At 34.5% G+C, this 18,161-nt stretch overlaps 3 protein-coding genes across 3 annotated transcripts; 1 reads left to right on the top strand and 2 right to left on the bottom strand.

The window, feature by feature from the left end:
- Window positions 1-11,484: 11,484 nt before the first annotated feature.
- On the bottom strand, window positions 11,485-12,994 carry AtWU_03344 (rhamnogalacturonase E; the record flags this gene model as incomplete). The annotated part of the gene is made up of 5 exons (XM_035498457.1): window positions 11,485-11,771; window positions 11,842-11,949; window positions 12,106-12,310; window positions 12,357-12,508; window positions 12,562-12,994. The coding sequence occupies 5 exons, from the start codon at window positions 12,992-12,994 to the stop codon at window positions 11,485-11,487; spliced, it is 1,185 nt and encodes a 394-aa protein (XP_035354350.1).
- A 2,053-nt stretch (window positions 12,995-15,047) lies between these two features.
- Window positions 15,048-15,548, top strand: AtWU_03343 (uncharacterized protein; the record flags this gene model as incomplete). Its single annotated transcript, XM_035498456.1, has 2 exons — window positions 15,048-15,333; window positions 15,388-15,548. The coding sequence occupies 2 exons, from the start codon at window positions 15,048-15,050 to the stop codon at window positions 15,546-15,548; spliced, it is 447 nt and encodes a 148-aa protein (XP_035354349.1).
- Window positions 15,549-16,313: 765 nt separating this feature from the next.
- AtWU_03342 (uncharacterized protein) lies at window positions 16,314-17,714 on the bottom strand (the record flags this gene model as incomplete). Its single annotated transcript, XM_035498455.1, has 1 exon — window positions 16,314-17,714. One exon carries the CDS (start codon window positions 17,712-17,714, stop codon window positions 16,314-16,316), a length of 1,401 nt encoding a protein of 466 aa, XP_035354348.1.
- Between the last annotated feature and the right edge of the window lie 447 nt (window positions 17,715-18,161).

The following is an 18,161-nucleotide window of genomic DNA, read 5'->3' as shown; positions in this document are numbered from 1 at the left end:
ATATTTAAAAAGTTTAATTATAAAATAAATTTAAGTATATTCTAGATAATATAAGTTTAACTGATTTTTTAATTAGTATTATATAAATAGAGATACCAGTTATAAAAAATAAAAATCTTAAATTTCTTAATTATAAAATATATAATATTAATAAATATCATAGTAATACTGAGCCTGATAATAATCTTAATAATAATAATAATATTAATAAGAATATATAAATTATTTAATATAAATTAAATTTCATTTCTATATTTTTTATAAAAAGTTTTTATATTATTATAAGTTTTATAGATACCAGCTTGAAACTAACTTTATAATTTTAATTATTAAATAAATTATTATAGATAATTTAAAATTTAATATATAAAATAAAACTAAAATTTTTTTGATTTAAATTAGAAAATCTTTTTATATCTTGATTAAGAGAAAAGTAGTTAAATTTAATTAAAAAATATAATTTAATTTAAATTAGAAACTATTATTATATATTAATTTTGAAAATGTATTTTAACTTAAGTCAGAAAATATATTTTAAATATTATTAAAATTATAGTAATATTATATGTAATTTTAATTTTAATAAACTTATTAAATTTTCTTTTATATAAAGCTTAATTATAAAAGACTTATTTAATTTAATAATAAACTCAAAACTTAGCAGACAAGCTTTAAAAACTTAAAAATCTATTTATAAATTTTATTTAATTAAGTTTAGAGTTATCTTGACATGAGCTAAGCTAGATAATTTTAAGCTTTTTAGATAAGCCTTATTATATCTAGACTAGTCTAAATTAAAAATTATTTCTTACTTTAACTAGATATTTTTTAACAGAAGATCTGGATTACTATAAAATATTACTGGGATTCTGACTAGTATCAGAGACTTATACTAATAAAATTCTGACTAAGATAATTATAAAGATTTTTATAGAAATATTAACTAATTTATCAGCTGTTAGATATAACTACTAATAATAATAATATTATTATTATTATATTTAATATTATTATATCTAATCTTTAAAATTAATTTAATAATTGTTCCTGATTTCATGAGACTCTAGTAAATTTTAATATTATAATTATAATTTAAAATTAATATTATATTTTATATTTTATTTATGTTATTCAGCTTTCTATTAATATCTTTCTTTAGAAACTCTGAATTAAAGCTATAAATGAAACTATTAATTATATATAAAAAATAATAATAAATAATTTAAAAATTTTTCCAGTATCTTCCAGATAATTGAGAAGGTATATACTAAAATCTTTTAAAAATCTTATTAAAGATTTCTAGATACTTTCTATAAATAAATTTAATCTTTTTATACTTATTACTATTTAAATAGTAGTTACTTTTTTATGAAATTTAAGATTAATAATTGAAATTTTATTAATCTAGAATAAAAAACTAGAAATTCTCAAGACTTATAAAAAGTATAATAAATTTATAATAAATTTCAAAGACTATATAAAACTATATTTAAAGGTATATGTAGATTATTATTATAATATATTAATTTTATAAAATATATAAAATTAAAATAAAGTAGTAAATATATATCTTTATTAATATTTTCTATTTTAAGATTTATATTATATAAAAAATTTTATTTTTATTAATATAAAAGATAATTCTAAATTAACTAGCTTAGTATAAAATAAAGAAAGCCTTTTTTATCTTCTTATTATTTTTTATAATAAAAATATCTATTTTGATATATTTATTAATAAAAATATAAATGAATAAAATAAATAAAATTGATCTGAGTATATTTTACCTGTACTAAAATTTAAAATACTAAAATAGATAAGACTCAATACTAAAAATGATTAAAATGATTAATTATTTTATTTTTAGGCTTACTCATGGTCAAATATAAGATTTTTCTTAATCTGACTATTGACCTGATAGCAGGTATAAACCTTACTATTAACTGTCAAACCCTAGGATCACTTCCCTGTCCCTGTTAGCTTAGCTTCACTGGTATATATACTATTGAACTGGGTTGACAAGATATCAGACTAATGATTATCTAAGGGCAACTGGTCTTAGACATAAGAAGAGAAATAAGGCTGAATAGTGCCGTGCAGTTATTTGTAAGTAAGTGCGGATAAGTATTCTGTAACTAAACTTCTAAATATATAGTTACTTAAAGACAGTATTATTAAATATAAAGAATAAAACTAGTTAAGTACATGAAAAAGCATTTTTATATATCCTATTCTTTGTATATTATATTATATACTATCTAGGGTAGAGTAATGGTTAATCTAATTATAATCCAGGATTCTAGTATATCCTGAGTATATCTCCAGTGGTAGATTTAATAGTAGATAATCATGTAATATAAGACTATTCTGGGTGTTATAAGAGTAATCTAAAATTATACTCATTAACAGTTTGGTTTTTACCCGAACACTGTCCTTATCGGTGCTTTCTGCCTGGCAAGTCCGCCTTGCTAGTAGGTTAACTAGTAGGGGTCTGTAACACAGTTATTCTTATATTATTTTCTTAAATATAATTTTACAGTAATATATAAATACTAGTATAATTATTATATATAATATAACAGAATATTTATAATTTATTTTAATTAATAATTATTAAAAACTATTATATAATTAATTTTAACTTCTGATAACTTATACCAGAAACTGACTATTCTATATATATTTTATTTAAAAATAAGATTTTAGGGAAGGAATATTCATTCAATAATATTAATTTTTTATATTATATTAAGATTTAATAGTATTATATTCTTTATGATATAATAAATATGTAAAATTAAATAATAATTAAATATTTAAATTTTATATATAGATTATAGAGTAATATAATATACTTTATATAATATTTATAATTTTTTTATATATATAAATATAATACTAGTAGAACTATATTATTTATAAATCTTAATAAAATAAAAATTAAAATAGAATCCTAATAAAACTTGTTAATTTTATATTATTAGTATACTATATAAAATTATTTAATCTTTTATAAATTAGGATTCTTGAAATTAATTAGTATATCTATATACTATTAAATTTTAAGATAAATGGGTTTTAAATTAGAAAAAGGCACTGTATTCTAAAAATTAATATTATTATATCTTATACTAAGAAATCAGCCCCATACAAACCGCGGGAATCCTAAAGAAATCATATATTTAATACACCAACCCCAGTAGGATAGGATATAGAATATATAGTATATATACTATATATATAGTATATATATCATATAGAACTCTTAGAAAGTAAAATAAATATATTATATATTTTAATTACTGTAATACTTAAAATTATAATATTTAATAATTCTAATATAGTATAGCCTGCTCAGTCAGTAGGAACAACTATTTATAATATTTAATAGCTCTAATATAATATAGCCAAGGATTCTTAAAATATATACTATCAGTAAAATCCCTGGAATATATAAGATATAGAATATATAGTATATATATTATATATATAATATATATATCATATATAATTCTTAGAAGATAAAGTAAATATATTATATATTTTAATTATTATAATATTTAATAATTTTAATATAGTATAGCTAGTCTGCTCAGTAGAGTTAACTATCTGTAATAATTATATTTATAATATTTAATAATTCTAATATAATGTAGCTAGTTTACTTAATAAAACTTTTTCTTTTTATATAAATATTAGTATACTGGATATAATCAGTAAGTAAATAATAGATTATTTTAAATTAAAAATATAATTTTAATACTTATTTAATATTAACTATTATGCTGTAATCTCTCTAAATTTAAAACAAAAATAATAAGATTATTATATATAGTAAAATACTAATAATAGTATATATCTATTTTTATTCATTATTTCTTTTTATTTCTACTTTTTCTAATTTTTTTTAATTTTTATTAATTTTATATTTCTGTATACATATCTTTTTCTTTCTTTTTTCATTTTATATTCTTTGATTATTTTCTTTTTTTTTTAAAAAAACTTATTTTTCTATTTCTCTTTTTTTATTTTAAAAGATATTCTCTTCTATAGTATAACTATATATTATCTATTATTTTTAATCTATATCAAAACACTAAAAAAGCAAATTTAAAGTAAGTCTATAATAAATATTAATAAACTATATTACTCTGATTTTATTTAGAAAGAAGAGTATAATATTTAGAAAATTAATATAATATATTAAATCCATGATTCTCTCCAAGATAATTTTATAAAATATAAATTATTATAAAATATTTAAAAAAATAATTATTTACTTAATCAGATTTTTATTATTTATTTTTTTTATAATTTATTCTTTTTTATATTTTATTAATTATATAAAAAAACCTAATAATAAAGCATGCCAGAAAGACAGATAACTTATAATATTATAAAAATATTACTACCTGCTTTATTATCTATTTTCTATAGAAATCATAGAAATTTAAAGATAATTATTATAATGCAAGTTCAGCAGCCATATAAAGAGACAAGTTAATATAATATATAAAATAAAAAAAGAGTTTCTAATATTATAAAAATACTGTTACCTACTTAACTATCTATTCTCTATAAAAATTATGAAGATTCAAATATAATAGTAAGATTTATTTTTATTTTTTTTTCTTATAATCTCTCCCCCTCCAACCTTACCAGCTATACGGAGGGGTGAGAGAATAATATATACTAAAAAAAATAATATTATAAATAAATATAATATATATTTATTTTTTGTCTTGTTTGACCATCCGTTCACTACAGAAATTATGGAGATTTAAAAATAATTATTAAAATATAAGCTTAACAGTCCTGTGGAGAAATAAGTTGATAAAATATATTAGATAATTAAAGAATTTTTAAATATAAGAATTTCTAATATTATAAAAATATTATTATCCACTCTACCATCTGTTCACTGTAGAAATTATGAAGATTTAAATATAATAATAGAATTTATTTTAATTTTTTTTTATAATTTTTTTTTCTCTAACCTCACCAGCCGCATGGAGGGGTGAGAGGATGAGATATATTAAAAAAATAATATTATAAATAAATATAATATCTGCTTATTCATTAATTTTTATTTTATTATTTATTCCCTGCAGTAATCGCGGAGATAAGAAAAAGACTTTTATTATTATAAATATATTATTATTAACTCTATTATTTATTTATTTAATAAAATCACGGAGATTAAAATGTGATAATAAAATTATCTTTTTTTTTATAATTTTTTTCTTTCTATCTTATTAACTGTATAGAGGAGCGAGAGGACAAGATATACTAAAAAAAATAATATAATAAAAAAATATAATATTAATTTATTTATTAATTTTTATTATATTTTCTACAGAAAGAATACTATCTATTTAAAAAGATTATAATAAGATTATTAAATATAATACTGCTTTTTTCTATTATCTGCTAGCTCAGTAAAATTAAACAGATCTAAATATATTAATATAATTTTATTTTTTTAATTATCTTATTTTATTTTAATATTATTATTATCTTTATAACCTGCTGTCTAATATATAATCTTTATTTTTTTATAAGTGACTGTAAGTATATGTACAGGCTATAATATATTAATATTTCTTATAAAAAGAAATACTTCTGAAAGTATATAATCTAGATAAAGTAAATAATACTAAATATTAAGATAACTGCTGGAATAGATATAATTATATACTAAATTCTTAGATTATTTATAAATAATCTTTCATTTTATTTTACTAGAGTATCTAGATAATTACTAATATAATTTATTCTTTTATTATAATTTATATTTTTATTTATTTATTTTACTTATTATTTATTTACTTTAGTTTTATTACTTTATTAATAATATTATATCTTAATATTAAATAACAAGTATATATAGTTTAAGCTTTCTAGACTATAGAATATATAGAATTCTTAAAATTTATTATAAAAATATTAATATATTATTTTATATAATGCTTATTGGGGTAATACTTATTATTATAATATTTATTTATATTATATTTAATAGATTTATTTAAATTTTAAGTCTGTAGAAAAGAGTATTAATTTAATTTAAATTTCTATTATATATACTAATCTGATTGAATATCTGTTATATATATTAATTATATTTAGAAAAAATATTCTTATTTTTAAATTCTTATAGCTCCACAGAACAATTAAATTAAAGAAATAAAAATTATATTACTGTATTTCTTATAAAGAGCTTTATTAAATAATACTATTTATAAATTTATTAGATATTATTTGACTGTTGTCCTGTTGTGAAGATTTCCCTACTAGAGAGTTATTATTTTCTTTGGAGGCTAGTTTAATAAACTGTTTTAATTAAGCAGATATCTGCTGAATTAGTATATTGTAGTTATAAATATTTAATTACTTACCAGACATATCTTAAAAATATTTTAGAAAAAGAATATTCAGATCTTGAACGCCAAGTGCATGGAAAAATGTTTAGTATTAAATCTGTATATAATAATATAAAAGCTAAGCTGGTGGCTTTATAAATAAGAAATATTAGAACATAGAGAACATAGATATTAAAGCAATTATATAAGATGCCTGAAATAATAGTATATATATTAATAATGAAACTTGAGAGGCTGGTAAACTATTATTATATATATATATATATAATATCTCTTAATCCTTGGGAGAAGCAATGTGATAAAATCTATATTATTAAGAATATATTAAAAAATTATATATTACTTTTATTACCGGAGAATTATCTTAAAAGATTAGTATATTCTGTCTTACTTAGCTTGAATAAACAGAATCTAGAATATCTTATTTGTTTTATTTATATATAAACTAGCCGTGCTTTACACTTAAGAAAGCGCTTTTTTTTAGAAGAATAAAAAATAATATAGACCAATCTATTTAGTAAGCTTAATGATTTCTAGTATAAATAGATAACCTATAGTATACAACAGAAGTATATTTAAGACATACTCTTATCAGTATAGTCTAATTAAATATCTGGTTTATTAATTTTAATACTGTGTATAAAACATCTCTCTAAACTTTACAATTATTATAATACAGTTTTTGGATATTACTTTTGAGTTTTCAATATACCTTTTTTGTAAATTATAGAGATGGAATAACAGTGCTGATAATATAGAAAAATAAGCTAATATTATTTCAAATATAATTTTCTAGGGGCTTGTTATATAGCGGGCATTAAGTAAAGATATTTAAAATATAGAAATAATCTAAGTCTTATAGACTTAGTTATTAATACTAGATATCTGTCTTAGAGATGACGTGGTATATCTATAAAACTAATATAGTTATATAGATTACAGTAGTAGTCAGTACCTCAGAAATAGGTAATATCTGTCCACAGTTATTATATATTTATATATATAAATAATACTAAACTTGTTGCTCTTTACCTCTATACAGGGAGGGATTTAATAAATACAGAAAAACAGATTCTTCAGTATAATACAAGATAATAATAGAAAGCTTAAAATATATTATAAATTTTTAGGATACTAGGACAGAATTTTAGATAATATACTTATCCAACCTTCTTTAATCTTGGGAATAATAATATATTATAGTTAGACTTACCCAGCCCTGTCCATTTTTAATAAACTGGGCTCTTGTTCTACTATAATAGATTAGTCAAGTATTCTTAATATTTACAGGATTATAAAGTTATAATATAATAGCAAGTCTCTGCTTTCTAGGAACAGGCCTTGTTCTCCTATTCTACTCCCATACTTATTGTAACGTAATCAACGGTTGGACGGCCCACACGGTTGGGCGGCCCATCTGGTAATACTATACAAAAGACTCTTTTTAAACACAAGATATCTCAACTATTACAAGTTTAAAAGACCCGATATTGTATAAATAAAGTAAAAATAATATATATAATAATCTAATACCTCTCAAAAATCTATATAATTCTTAATAGTATCTTATCATATTATAATATATATATTTTATCTGTAATTTTAAATACATTGATATATCCTTTATAAAAAATTCTTTAAAAATCAGAGAAAATTATATATCATTCTTTCTGCTAATATATTATCTTTATATAAAGTTAGGACTAATATCGTCCAGAATTGGTTGAAATATAACAGATTTAAAAAGATATATTTTATATGGGATAACCAGATGGGCCGTCCAACCGTGTGGGCCGTCCAACCGTTGATTACGTTATGTTGTAGCCGGGTCTAAGACGATGACTAATAACTATGTTGATCCTCTCACCATGTCCGAATGTAGATGAGCCAAATCTACCGGTCTGCAACCTCTGTCATTGCTTGGTTGCGAGAGCTGAGCTCCAATATTGAAGAGGCAATTGGCTACAATGATTGGACGATGGGAGAACATACGCCAAGAAGCCAGTATTGGCACGACACTTGCGACGGGAGCAAAATCGTAAGAGAAACATTGTAAAATGGCGATCCTACTTAGGTATCCTTGAAGTTTTACAGTCCCCATATTGGCGGCGCCTGTGGACTTTGCAGGAATGGATTGTGCCAAAAAAAAAAAAAAAAGCATCCTACAACAGCACGAGCAGGGATACAAGTAGGGCTCCCACCACAAATCACTGTTTACTTAAAAGAGGATCTCCCTAGATTGCTACTGTACCTGATCTACATTTATTGATATATGAACGTTCCCCAACAGATGTCTCTTGATGATTAAACTGTGCTATAACTAACATCATCCTGCAACAGCCCAAACGCACTTTCAGATACCTCACTTCCTTTTTAAGTCTGCCTCGCCCATAAAAGCCCTCACTCTGTCCTTGATTTTTTCAATACCTTCGTGTCCCATTTGCGCCGCCGCCTCATACGAAAGACGATACAAATGCACCGCCTCCGAAAACAAGGGCCTCACTTCCGTCCAGCCAGTGACTTTCCGGAGTTTCTCGGAACCAGTCCACTGCGGGAAGTCAATCAGCGTTGGCGGCCACGTGGTCTCGCTCTCCGACAAACCATCAACATACTCCACCCCATGCTTTATCTTATACTCCTTAACTAGCGCCTGTGCAATCTCATCCACAGTCTCATACCTAGAGGATGAAATATTGAAGATCTCTCCTTCCACCTCATTCCTCAAAGGGTGAGACGCAATGGCCACATAGGCATCGCCGCAGTCATCCACGTGTAGCGCGTGGCAGACCGAGTTAGCGGGAACAGGGATCACGAGCGATTTGTTGACCTTGGCGACCCCAGCCGCAATCTCAAAGAAGCCGCGATAGTAGCTAGCAGAGCGACCGAAGACATTAGTCGGGCGGACAAGAACAGGCGCAAAAAGATCGGCGTGCTGAAAGATCTCGAGGGAGAGGGTTGCGCGTGGGGTCAGAATAGCTGGCGGGTTAAGCGGGCTTTCTTCCGTGTGCGGCTGTAAGCCCTCCTGACCGTCATAGTGTGGACCCATACCGTAGTCCTTGCAGCCGGAGGAGAAGATAACCAGTGGACGGGTGCCAACTTCATTGCTTGCTTGGGCGAGAGTGCGGAGGAGCTTGACGATGTTCCTATAGTGGCCCTCATAATTCTCTATACTCTCAGATGTCGAGGCAATAGCGTTTAAAGCTGGCGGAAGTTGCTCGAGAATGGATTGATGGTTCTCCACGTTGTCAATTTGGCCAATGACGGGGATAATTTCATCCATTTGGAGAGAGAGAGCTGCCTTTTCTGAGCGGATGAGGCCGTATGTAATCCAACCAGCGCGGGCAAAGGAACGTGCAACGGCATTACCGATATAGCCGTTAGCGCCAGTGACAAGGACAGTGCGGGCCATGACTGAAAGTTCTCTAATATTGACCACGAATAATGTTGTAGTTGTGCGCTACTCCAGTATCAAGAGCCAACTAATTGTCTTAAGTATCTCCAACTTGATGTTTAGTAATTATCCGTTAGACCCCGCTGGCTGATTATAAATGGGGTCTCACACGCGACGGAGTCAGAAATTAGTACATCAATATCAGAGAAATCCTGATTCAGAATGATCTAGGTCACGTGTGAATACACTCAGTGTCAGACTAAGTTTTTCTAATTCTGTATCAGCTTTTCCGAAATAAATTAGCTATTATATCCATACCTTTAGGATTCCTTAGGGTAGTTTTAGGGGTTATTAGGATATTTAGAGTATTAGGGATTTTTAGGGATTTTTCTTTTATTTCTAGAATAGATTTTCAAATCACGTGAGGAGCTGATTTAGTATCAAAAATGATAATAAATCACGTGTATAAGCTCAGTCGGTATTAGGAATTTTCTGATATTGACTGAACAGTTTTTCCGGCTCCGTTCTGATACTGACGCACTAATTTCTGACCCCGTCGCGGCTGTATGCCCTAAATAAATAGCGGAAAGTCGCCGGCGCGGGACCCCTTGATTACAAATTCGCTGGTACATCTGTTCGGCCTCTTTTAGTTCTCCCAGTTCAGTGTAGAGAATCCCAAGATTGTTAACGGTGTCAAGGGTAGATAAGTGATCAGTGCCTTCTCCTTGCCTGCCAGCGCTCGCTGTTACATCTCTTCGGCCTGTCTTAGTTTGCCCTGACCTGAGTAGAGATTTCCTGTCCTATCAATTGTACCGCTTTGCCAATGGTCCCTCTCCCTGCTAATCAGATAGATTTGCATGTGGAAGCAACCGCTGCTGGATCTCTGCATATTCTCTCTCGTTTTTAATGTGGGACCATGTATCCAATAGAAATCAGCGCCAACTCATGCAATTGGCTAGTAAGATTATTGTAGTCAGCGACGTGGTGACACCAGTCCTGTAGCACAGGGTGCAAGGCGTAACATGGCGGCGGCGGCGGCGGTGCCCACATCTGACCCTTTTTCTTGGCAGGAGAATAACGCGAGGATCGTGACCCCGTTACCAGGAATCCCTGTTCTCCACACCCTGCGGTTGTATGTGATAATTCATATCGCAAATATCGAGGTATTCTCTAACCTGGGATAGAAGCTGTTCGGAGTCGTTCCACTCACGTGATTCTGCCATGGCAACCCCTCTTTCTTCATCACTGAACACAACTGGATAATCTGCCGAGGAGATCCTCAGTGAGTTAGAAAGCTTCGCGGCTTATTTGAGCATAGTGATTCAGAAACCAGCTGGGTGTTACTCATTTACTAAGGGTATATTCATAAGAACTATTATGGGTAATTGGAATGATTAAAAAAAAGATTAAATTAAAGATGACATTAGACAACATTTGACGACAGCAGAGATGCTCGATCTTTAGCAAGTGTCGAAGCATAAATCTTGAAGACTTTGACAGCATTCTGCAGCGACAACGGAAAAGCACAAGGAAGAGAAGTATCAATATTTTTGTTCACGGTGGAGTCTTGGGAGAAAAAGAAAAAGATTCGTGTAAGGGAACGAAGTTGTCTTCAGGCTCTGTAAGACAGCCACTGAATACTGACAACCTCAGTCCCTGTACTCTCATCAATATCAATAGTAAGGTCTGAGTGTGCAGCTGAATACTCGATCAGCTACTACCTGCAATCGCGCTGTATGGTGCCACTCCAGGGTAGAAGGATACTGGTAGTGTTAGAGTTGGAATGGACAACGTGTAGCCGAAAGCTGAGGAAAGATCCTCGGGCATCATGGTTGCTGAGTATCCTGATGGTGCTGATGTTACGGTGATAGTGCTTGCATAGGATGTTGGTGTCGCAGCCTCATTAAAACATACACCAGTGCCATAAGCGTTTCCGCAGAAGTAGGTTTGTTCGTCTCCAACCTCTGTCCAGATATTCACCTCTTCAACGGTAATATCTGTGCAGGGAACCTCAGCAGGGCATGAAAGAAATATAGATGCCCTTCTAGCACCGTCGTATTCAGGTACCAGTCCAGTTAGAGAAAGTGATATTGGTATAATATACACCATCTCCCTCGGCGGCTGACATGCTCGACCAGTACGCATCAAGGTCCAGCGAGTAGGCGTTTCCATGACCTAAATGATAGTCATGGAGTCAGTATCCAGTCTCTCCCAGTGTGATCGATCAATGGATAGTGGGTGCCAATAAAGTTTTCCAAGAGAACATTGGAGACAGTGCCATCTCCTCCATTGGACTTGATCAAAAACATGTTATTCGAAGACCATGTGTACACATTGCGATAGGTAATGTCAGTGACATTAGCCCCGGTTCCCAGGGACCCCATGCCGCAGCCACCGCTGATATTGCAATATATATTTTCGACGAGAATATTCGCGGCACCGGTCTAGTAGGAACTATGTTAACAAGGCCCAACAGGTGAATAGGTGGAATATGAACCTTCATAGTGACGCACTCATCTTTATTGGTGACCATAACCTATAATCGTTAGCTAGCATTGATATTATGGGCCAGGATTCCTTACATCATGAATCCAAATATTGCTACCAGCAACATCAATACCATCTAAACCACCGGAATCTCCACCTCGGATTGCCATATTATAAACCTCACCATTATAAGCATCACCAATACCGAAATGAAACATCGGCGCGTCCACCAAGGCAAGGTCATGAACTGACAGTCTGTAACAGCACTAACTGACAGAATTCGGGGTCCAACGCGAGTACCCTGAAGATGGTATAGATATCCGCTGGCTTGAATGGCGCCTTTACCAGTGGAGCTGAAAAATTCGATGTCAGAGCCATCACTGATCGAGAACATGTACCCCTGAGACCCTGGATCAGATCCACGGTATAAAACGCCGTCGAGCTGGACCGCGGCCCCAGTTCCGTTAACAAGGCCAACCCAATTGACAAGAAGATAGTCTCCTTCCGGCACGTATACCAGTCCACCGGACGCACAATCATTAAAAGCATTCATAATTGGCTGACCAACATCGGTGGTATTATCTGCCACTGCTCCATAATCCAAGACATTGCATGTTTTCACAGCAGCCTTGTCTGTAGCGGAAGTTGTAGGGCCGACATGTCCAGTGAGCTGCGCTTGAACGATAAAGGGCATTGACCCAAGGATGGCTAAGATTGGGAAGGAAAAATGCATGGTGACAGGATGTTTGCCAGAAGCAAGACCACAGAGAATCAGAAGCTTACCAGCTTAGGAGGCAATATACTGAGGTTCAACAACAGTAGTCCAAGAATTTATATAGAGTTGGCCTCGGTTAATTCACAACTCATCAACTGATCTGTCAAAATAACCAACCTCCTTAATCTAATGGAGACACTTTGTTCCGTTGATTCATCGGCCCCGTCAGCGAAGACGGCCAATAAGAATTATACTATTCACTATTTATGGATTGGAATCCTCCATCATGCAACTGTTGTATTGGGTATAGCTCTACATCTTGTACATGCAGATCATACCGTTTCCGTGCAGCTTTAATATCGCAAACGAGATGTATCCCGTCGGTACCACAGATCTTTCCCGTACGGACTTACCTTCCCTATTAACTCCGGTTTAATGCAACTGTCTGCCGCCGATAGTAGTATCCTATATGGCCCACCAGCTCCTCTTCCATGTAGGATTTAGGTTGCAGGATGCTACTCAAGCTTTGTGAGCCATACAGAGGCCGAATGAAGTCCGGCGAAAACATGGGAACGGAGCTCCATAACAACATCTCGCTCGGTGAAGCAGACGAAAACAAATCAAACAAATATTGAGCTCGTAGCCCATACGACAGCCTGCATCGCTCTACTTTCCTGAAATTTCACATCCAAGTCAAGGCAGTGAAAGCGGGAACGAAGAGGGTATTGATACCCTGTAGCCGAGTGCCTATGACGCCACGCCAACAACAATCAACGTAACCGTGACTATGCACAGGATAAATGGGGTTTCCTTGAGCCACAGACTCATCCACTCAACATGAGGAATATAGCCATACACCAAGCCCACTATATCCTCGCGGTAGACAAACTGCTGGCCTTCTGGGTAAATCCCAGTATCGTCGACAGCATTATTATCACCTTTACGTCAAGATAAGTTGCCTGGTCCTCGTAAATACGCCTTAGGTCTACACAGACAAAAAGGGGGAGCGGAGGACATACTCTGATTGCGAAACCCCATCCACTCCTCGTTCAATAACCCGAATCGCTCGGTGTACCATTGGTAGTGGACGAGCATCGAACCACACAACTGGAATATCACCGGTATGTATCCTCTGCCGCCGATTCCACAGGAATATGAGATCTCCTCGGTGGAGGCTTGGCTCCAGTGATTCTGACGAGACCACCATGAGGGCATATGCAGTGCCGGCGATAACGCATACAATCTTCCAGGCCACGAGAGAGGCACCCAATGTCTTGAGAATGGGTAGTGCTTTGGAGTAGATGCGTCTTAGCTTCATATCTGAACTCAATTGGTGAAGCCGTAGTTGGCAATAGTGTAGAATGTGGTAGACCCGAGAGGACATAATGGAGATTCGGGGGAAAGCAGACGCTGCAAACTGGATGCCAGAGCACTTTTTAGCTATAGCGGCCCTCCTCTCTTGGTCCTGAAAATTGTTTGACCTAATCGCTTGGCGTCAAGAGGATGGATACACCAGCCTAAATCCAGGCTCAGTCATTCCTAGGGTAAACAACTGCCCCAACGCCTGGCTGGGAGCAAAACGTGGTTGGTCTGTTCAAAATCAGCTATCCCAAAAGACCCATGATATGGTTGCAACCAATGCATTTGGGGTCATTTCGGTGTGATCTCACTCAATATTGGTCCAATATGTGGAATAGGTAGGTCCGCTCTCATTATCTTCCCTGTCGGTTGTGGCCTCTTTCCTTCCTTGCAACATCACCAGACACTAACCTCTAATTCTTGATAGGCCGACCAAGAGAATCATTGACACAAGGGCGAGGACCGTCCCCTCAAACTTGTTAGAAGAATGCATGTTAGCGTGCAGGGATTCGACTCCCGTCTCCAGAAAATGACGCATCTCTTCATTCATGTCTAGTGATGCGGTGCACAACAAAAATATAAAAGGGTCCTCAATACCCGACTCTCTGACATCCAGAGAAACCAAACCAATCCTCTGCTTGAATCAGCTGCTGCAATTTCTACCCTATTTACCCCAACTTCCCTTTCTCTTCCATATACTAGTAACCATAACATGCACAATAAGTTCATAGTCTCCGGCATATCCGTTGCCGCCATCTCTCTTCTTCCTTCCTGCCCCGCACCTCCCATCGCTTCTCCCATTATCACCGGCCTAGCTGCTCCTCTTGCAGGTAATCTGCTCATGATTGGTCTCAACGGCAACGTCAAGCGTGCTGAGGTCAACGGCGAGGTTCTATTCAAGCGCCAGTCCTGGCCAGGTGTCCCTGACTACAACATCCAAATGTGCCATGACGCCAACATTGGCAGAAGCGTGACTGTCACTCAGACCTCCACTTCTTGTACGTGCTCCTATGTCCCTGGAAACTGAAAATGGAAATACTGATCATCACCAGCTTTGAGAATTGAGAACCTTGCTGCTGAATGCATGAACCTCGCTACACTTTTTACCGAGGAGGGAACACCCAGCCCATGTGGATCTGCTTGCCTCGAGTACCTCAATCTCAGCACTGAGGACTACCAGAAGCTCATGGACATTATCAATAACCTCCTCTAAGAAGGCTTTGGCTGGTAGATAGGGCTGGACAAATCAAGGATAACCTGGAAAGTTGTACTGTTAGCAGTTCGTATGCAGCAGCCATCGCTTTGCTGTAATATGTAACAGCAGTCCTTTGAACATGATCTGCTTATAGGTGTTGACCTTTTCGACCTCCTATGATTTGCTATGATTGTAGACTGGAGATGCCTTCCACTGAGTTCGAGATTATAATGTTTTTTCAAATCCTTAACGACGCATGGAGAACATCGTTTCCAACGTCTTGGTACCCTGGTTGGGCAGAAGAGTAGCTTCAAACGCTCAGCTGAGATACTGCAGCTACGGTGTCGACTAACGTAACCGAATATACGATAATCCACATGCCTGGCCCGCAGGTTGGGCCAGGTCAAGATACCTGTGTGATACAACTTACCCAAGCGACGGACTATCTCGACAAAGTAAAGTTGTTCGAGACTATTGGGACGTGATATTTAACTTTACTTAGGCTTTAAATATTCCCAATATGGGTTTCTGTTGATTATTTCCAATGGTTACGCTAATGCTGCACCAGTGGGGCCTAAGTACAACGCACTGCTTCGGTTGGCCTAGGTTAGCCGGGTTTTGATCTATGTAGATCAAGCTGTATAGTCGTGGTTACTATTACTTGTTATTCCTGTCAGACGTGGCACCAAGTGCGAAACTAATCGAAAATTACGGCTCAAATTCAGGATCAAGGAGCACAAGAGATGGTGCAATGATGACTACAGGAAGCTTGTCAGATCAAAATCAATAAATCATTGCGAGCCTTAGTGCCGCCTCGTGGATTCCCACGCTGCGCCAAACCCGAAATATGTCATAATCGCAAGGTTGCTCCCGTTCCATATATAGTTTGTAGACGGTTTGCATCGCCTCATCGGTAATCTCATCACCATCGGTCAAGAAAAACAACACCCCTGGCCCAGTGAGAAAGTCCGGGCGGTCGAGGACCACAAAAAAAGTCTGGTAGGGTTCCCTGTCCCTGGGGTTTTCGCGGTTGTACCCCACTTGTGGGAACTTGCGGGCACTTTGTCCTAAAGCGGGCTGGGAAACGGCCACTCCCACCTCGGGTCTCGAATTCATTAACCCTCGATGTGACGACAGAGTTGCGCCTAGTGACTGGTTGGGGGCGGAACGAAATTCAAAGTATACTGTCTTTCTTTGGGGGAGGCTTTCCAGGATCGCGGCGGTGAAAGCGCGCCCAATCATCTCCAACGTCAAGGGATTCTCGTTGCTGTGAGAAAATGTGACGTATATGATATACCTGAGGTCTGGTTCCAGGATAGGCACAGTGGCTGATGTCAGGACAATAGCCGCTTTGTCGGAGGATGGCTGGGCAACGGCAATTTCATTAGGCAGTGAGTCAGCTCTGCGCTGCCACGCCTCTATAATCTCCGGCCTAGGTGGTTCAACCGACCTATTAGGGTCGCCCTCATCCTCTCCCAGGCCGTAATCGTACACATAATCCTCAACAACATCATCACGTTGACTTCGAATGTGAAGGGAGGCCAACTCTCGACGGACATGGTAGATATTTCGGCACTTGCGGACCACAAGCTCCTCCCGTTCGGGCCAAACTTCCTCCTCCCATCCCTCGTCGTCATCAGGCTTGGGTGAAGGCAGGTCAACGCGAGCCTGGTACGGAAAACAGCGGTCGAATTTGACGAACAAAGGTCCGGTTTCGGCTTCATCGTCCGGATAAAACGGATAGTCGCGGAAACTGTAGGACATAATAACAAATATAACTCCCTGAAGTTGCGGATCCTCTCTGCTGAGGGCGACCTTGGCGATCCCAGGGAAGAGACCATCATCTCGAGATGGTGAGATGGCCTTGCGATGGAATATCTCACGCCGCTGATGCTCCACGCAGGCGAATACATCGGTTTGTGGGGTACAATAGATCTCAAATGACGGTCCGGGTGACGTGGATATCTCACGGGATAAGTATCGGCATATAGCGATGAGATCATTCTCTTGCTCGAGGGCAACAGTAGTATAGACCTGAATTGCGAAGGCTGGATGTATCGCCTCGGGTTCCGGCGTGGTTGTTCTGTGGACTAACAGAGTTGCAGGCTGGCTTGCATGGTCTTGATAAAGCTGAGCACACCATTGTAGTCGCCCGCCCCGTGGGATATTCTTGTTTCTGGCCATTGCTTTTTCTGGGCTGACGGGAAGGAAGTGGCAGTTGAGAATGCCAGGATAGTAGGACTGTAAACTAAAAAACTTGTGCTATCTTCTAATCCCACCGCCGAGCTGACCGCTCTGCTTGGAGTTTCTGCAGGTTTCCGCTGATTGGTGTAAGTGTAAAGCCTTTAGTCTCTTACTGTAAGCGGCAAGCCAGTCTGCCACGTAAGCGAGACGACTATCCCATTGCACTGTGAGACATCCGTCTCTCATGCTTCCTCACCTAACCTATTCTGGTCTGCGTTAGGAACAACATCTACCAGCAGCCTTTGGAGAATTGGTAGCTGCTGACAGTCTAACGGGAAAACACTAAAAGACATTGAAGTAAGTCAGCATGATGTACAATAAGGAAGCAGAAAGAATCCGAGTTGCTGCTTAAATACTATATAAAGTAGCTATACCTATGTTACAGCC

The sequence above is a fragment of the Aspergillus tubingensis genome (genome assembly GCF_013340325.1).
Source record: "Aspergillus tubingensis WU-2223L DNA, scaffold_4, whole genome shotgun sequence".
In the NCBI taxonomy this organism is placed as follows: domain Eukaryota; kingdom Fungi; phylum Ascomycota; class Eurotiomycetes; order Eurotiales; family Aspergillaceae; genus Aspergillus; species Aspergillus tubingensis.
This window is presented reverse-complemented; position numbering and strand designations above follow the sequence as displayed.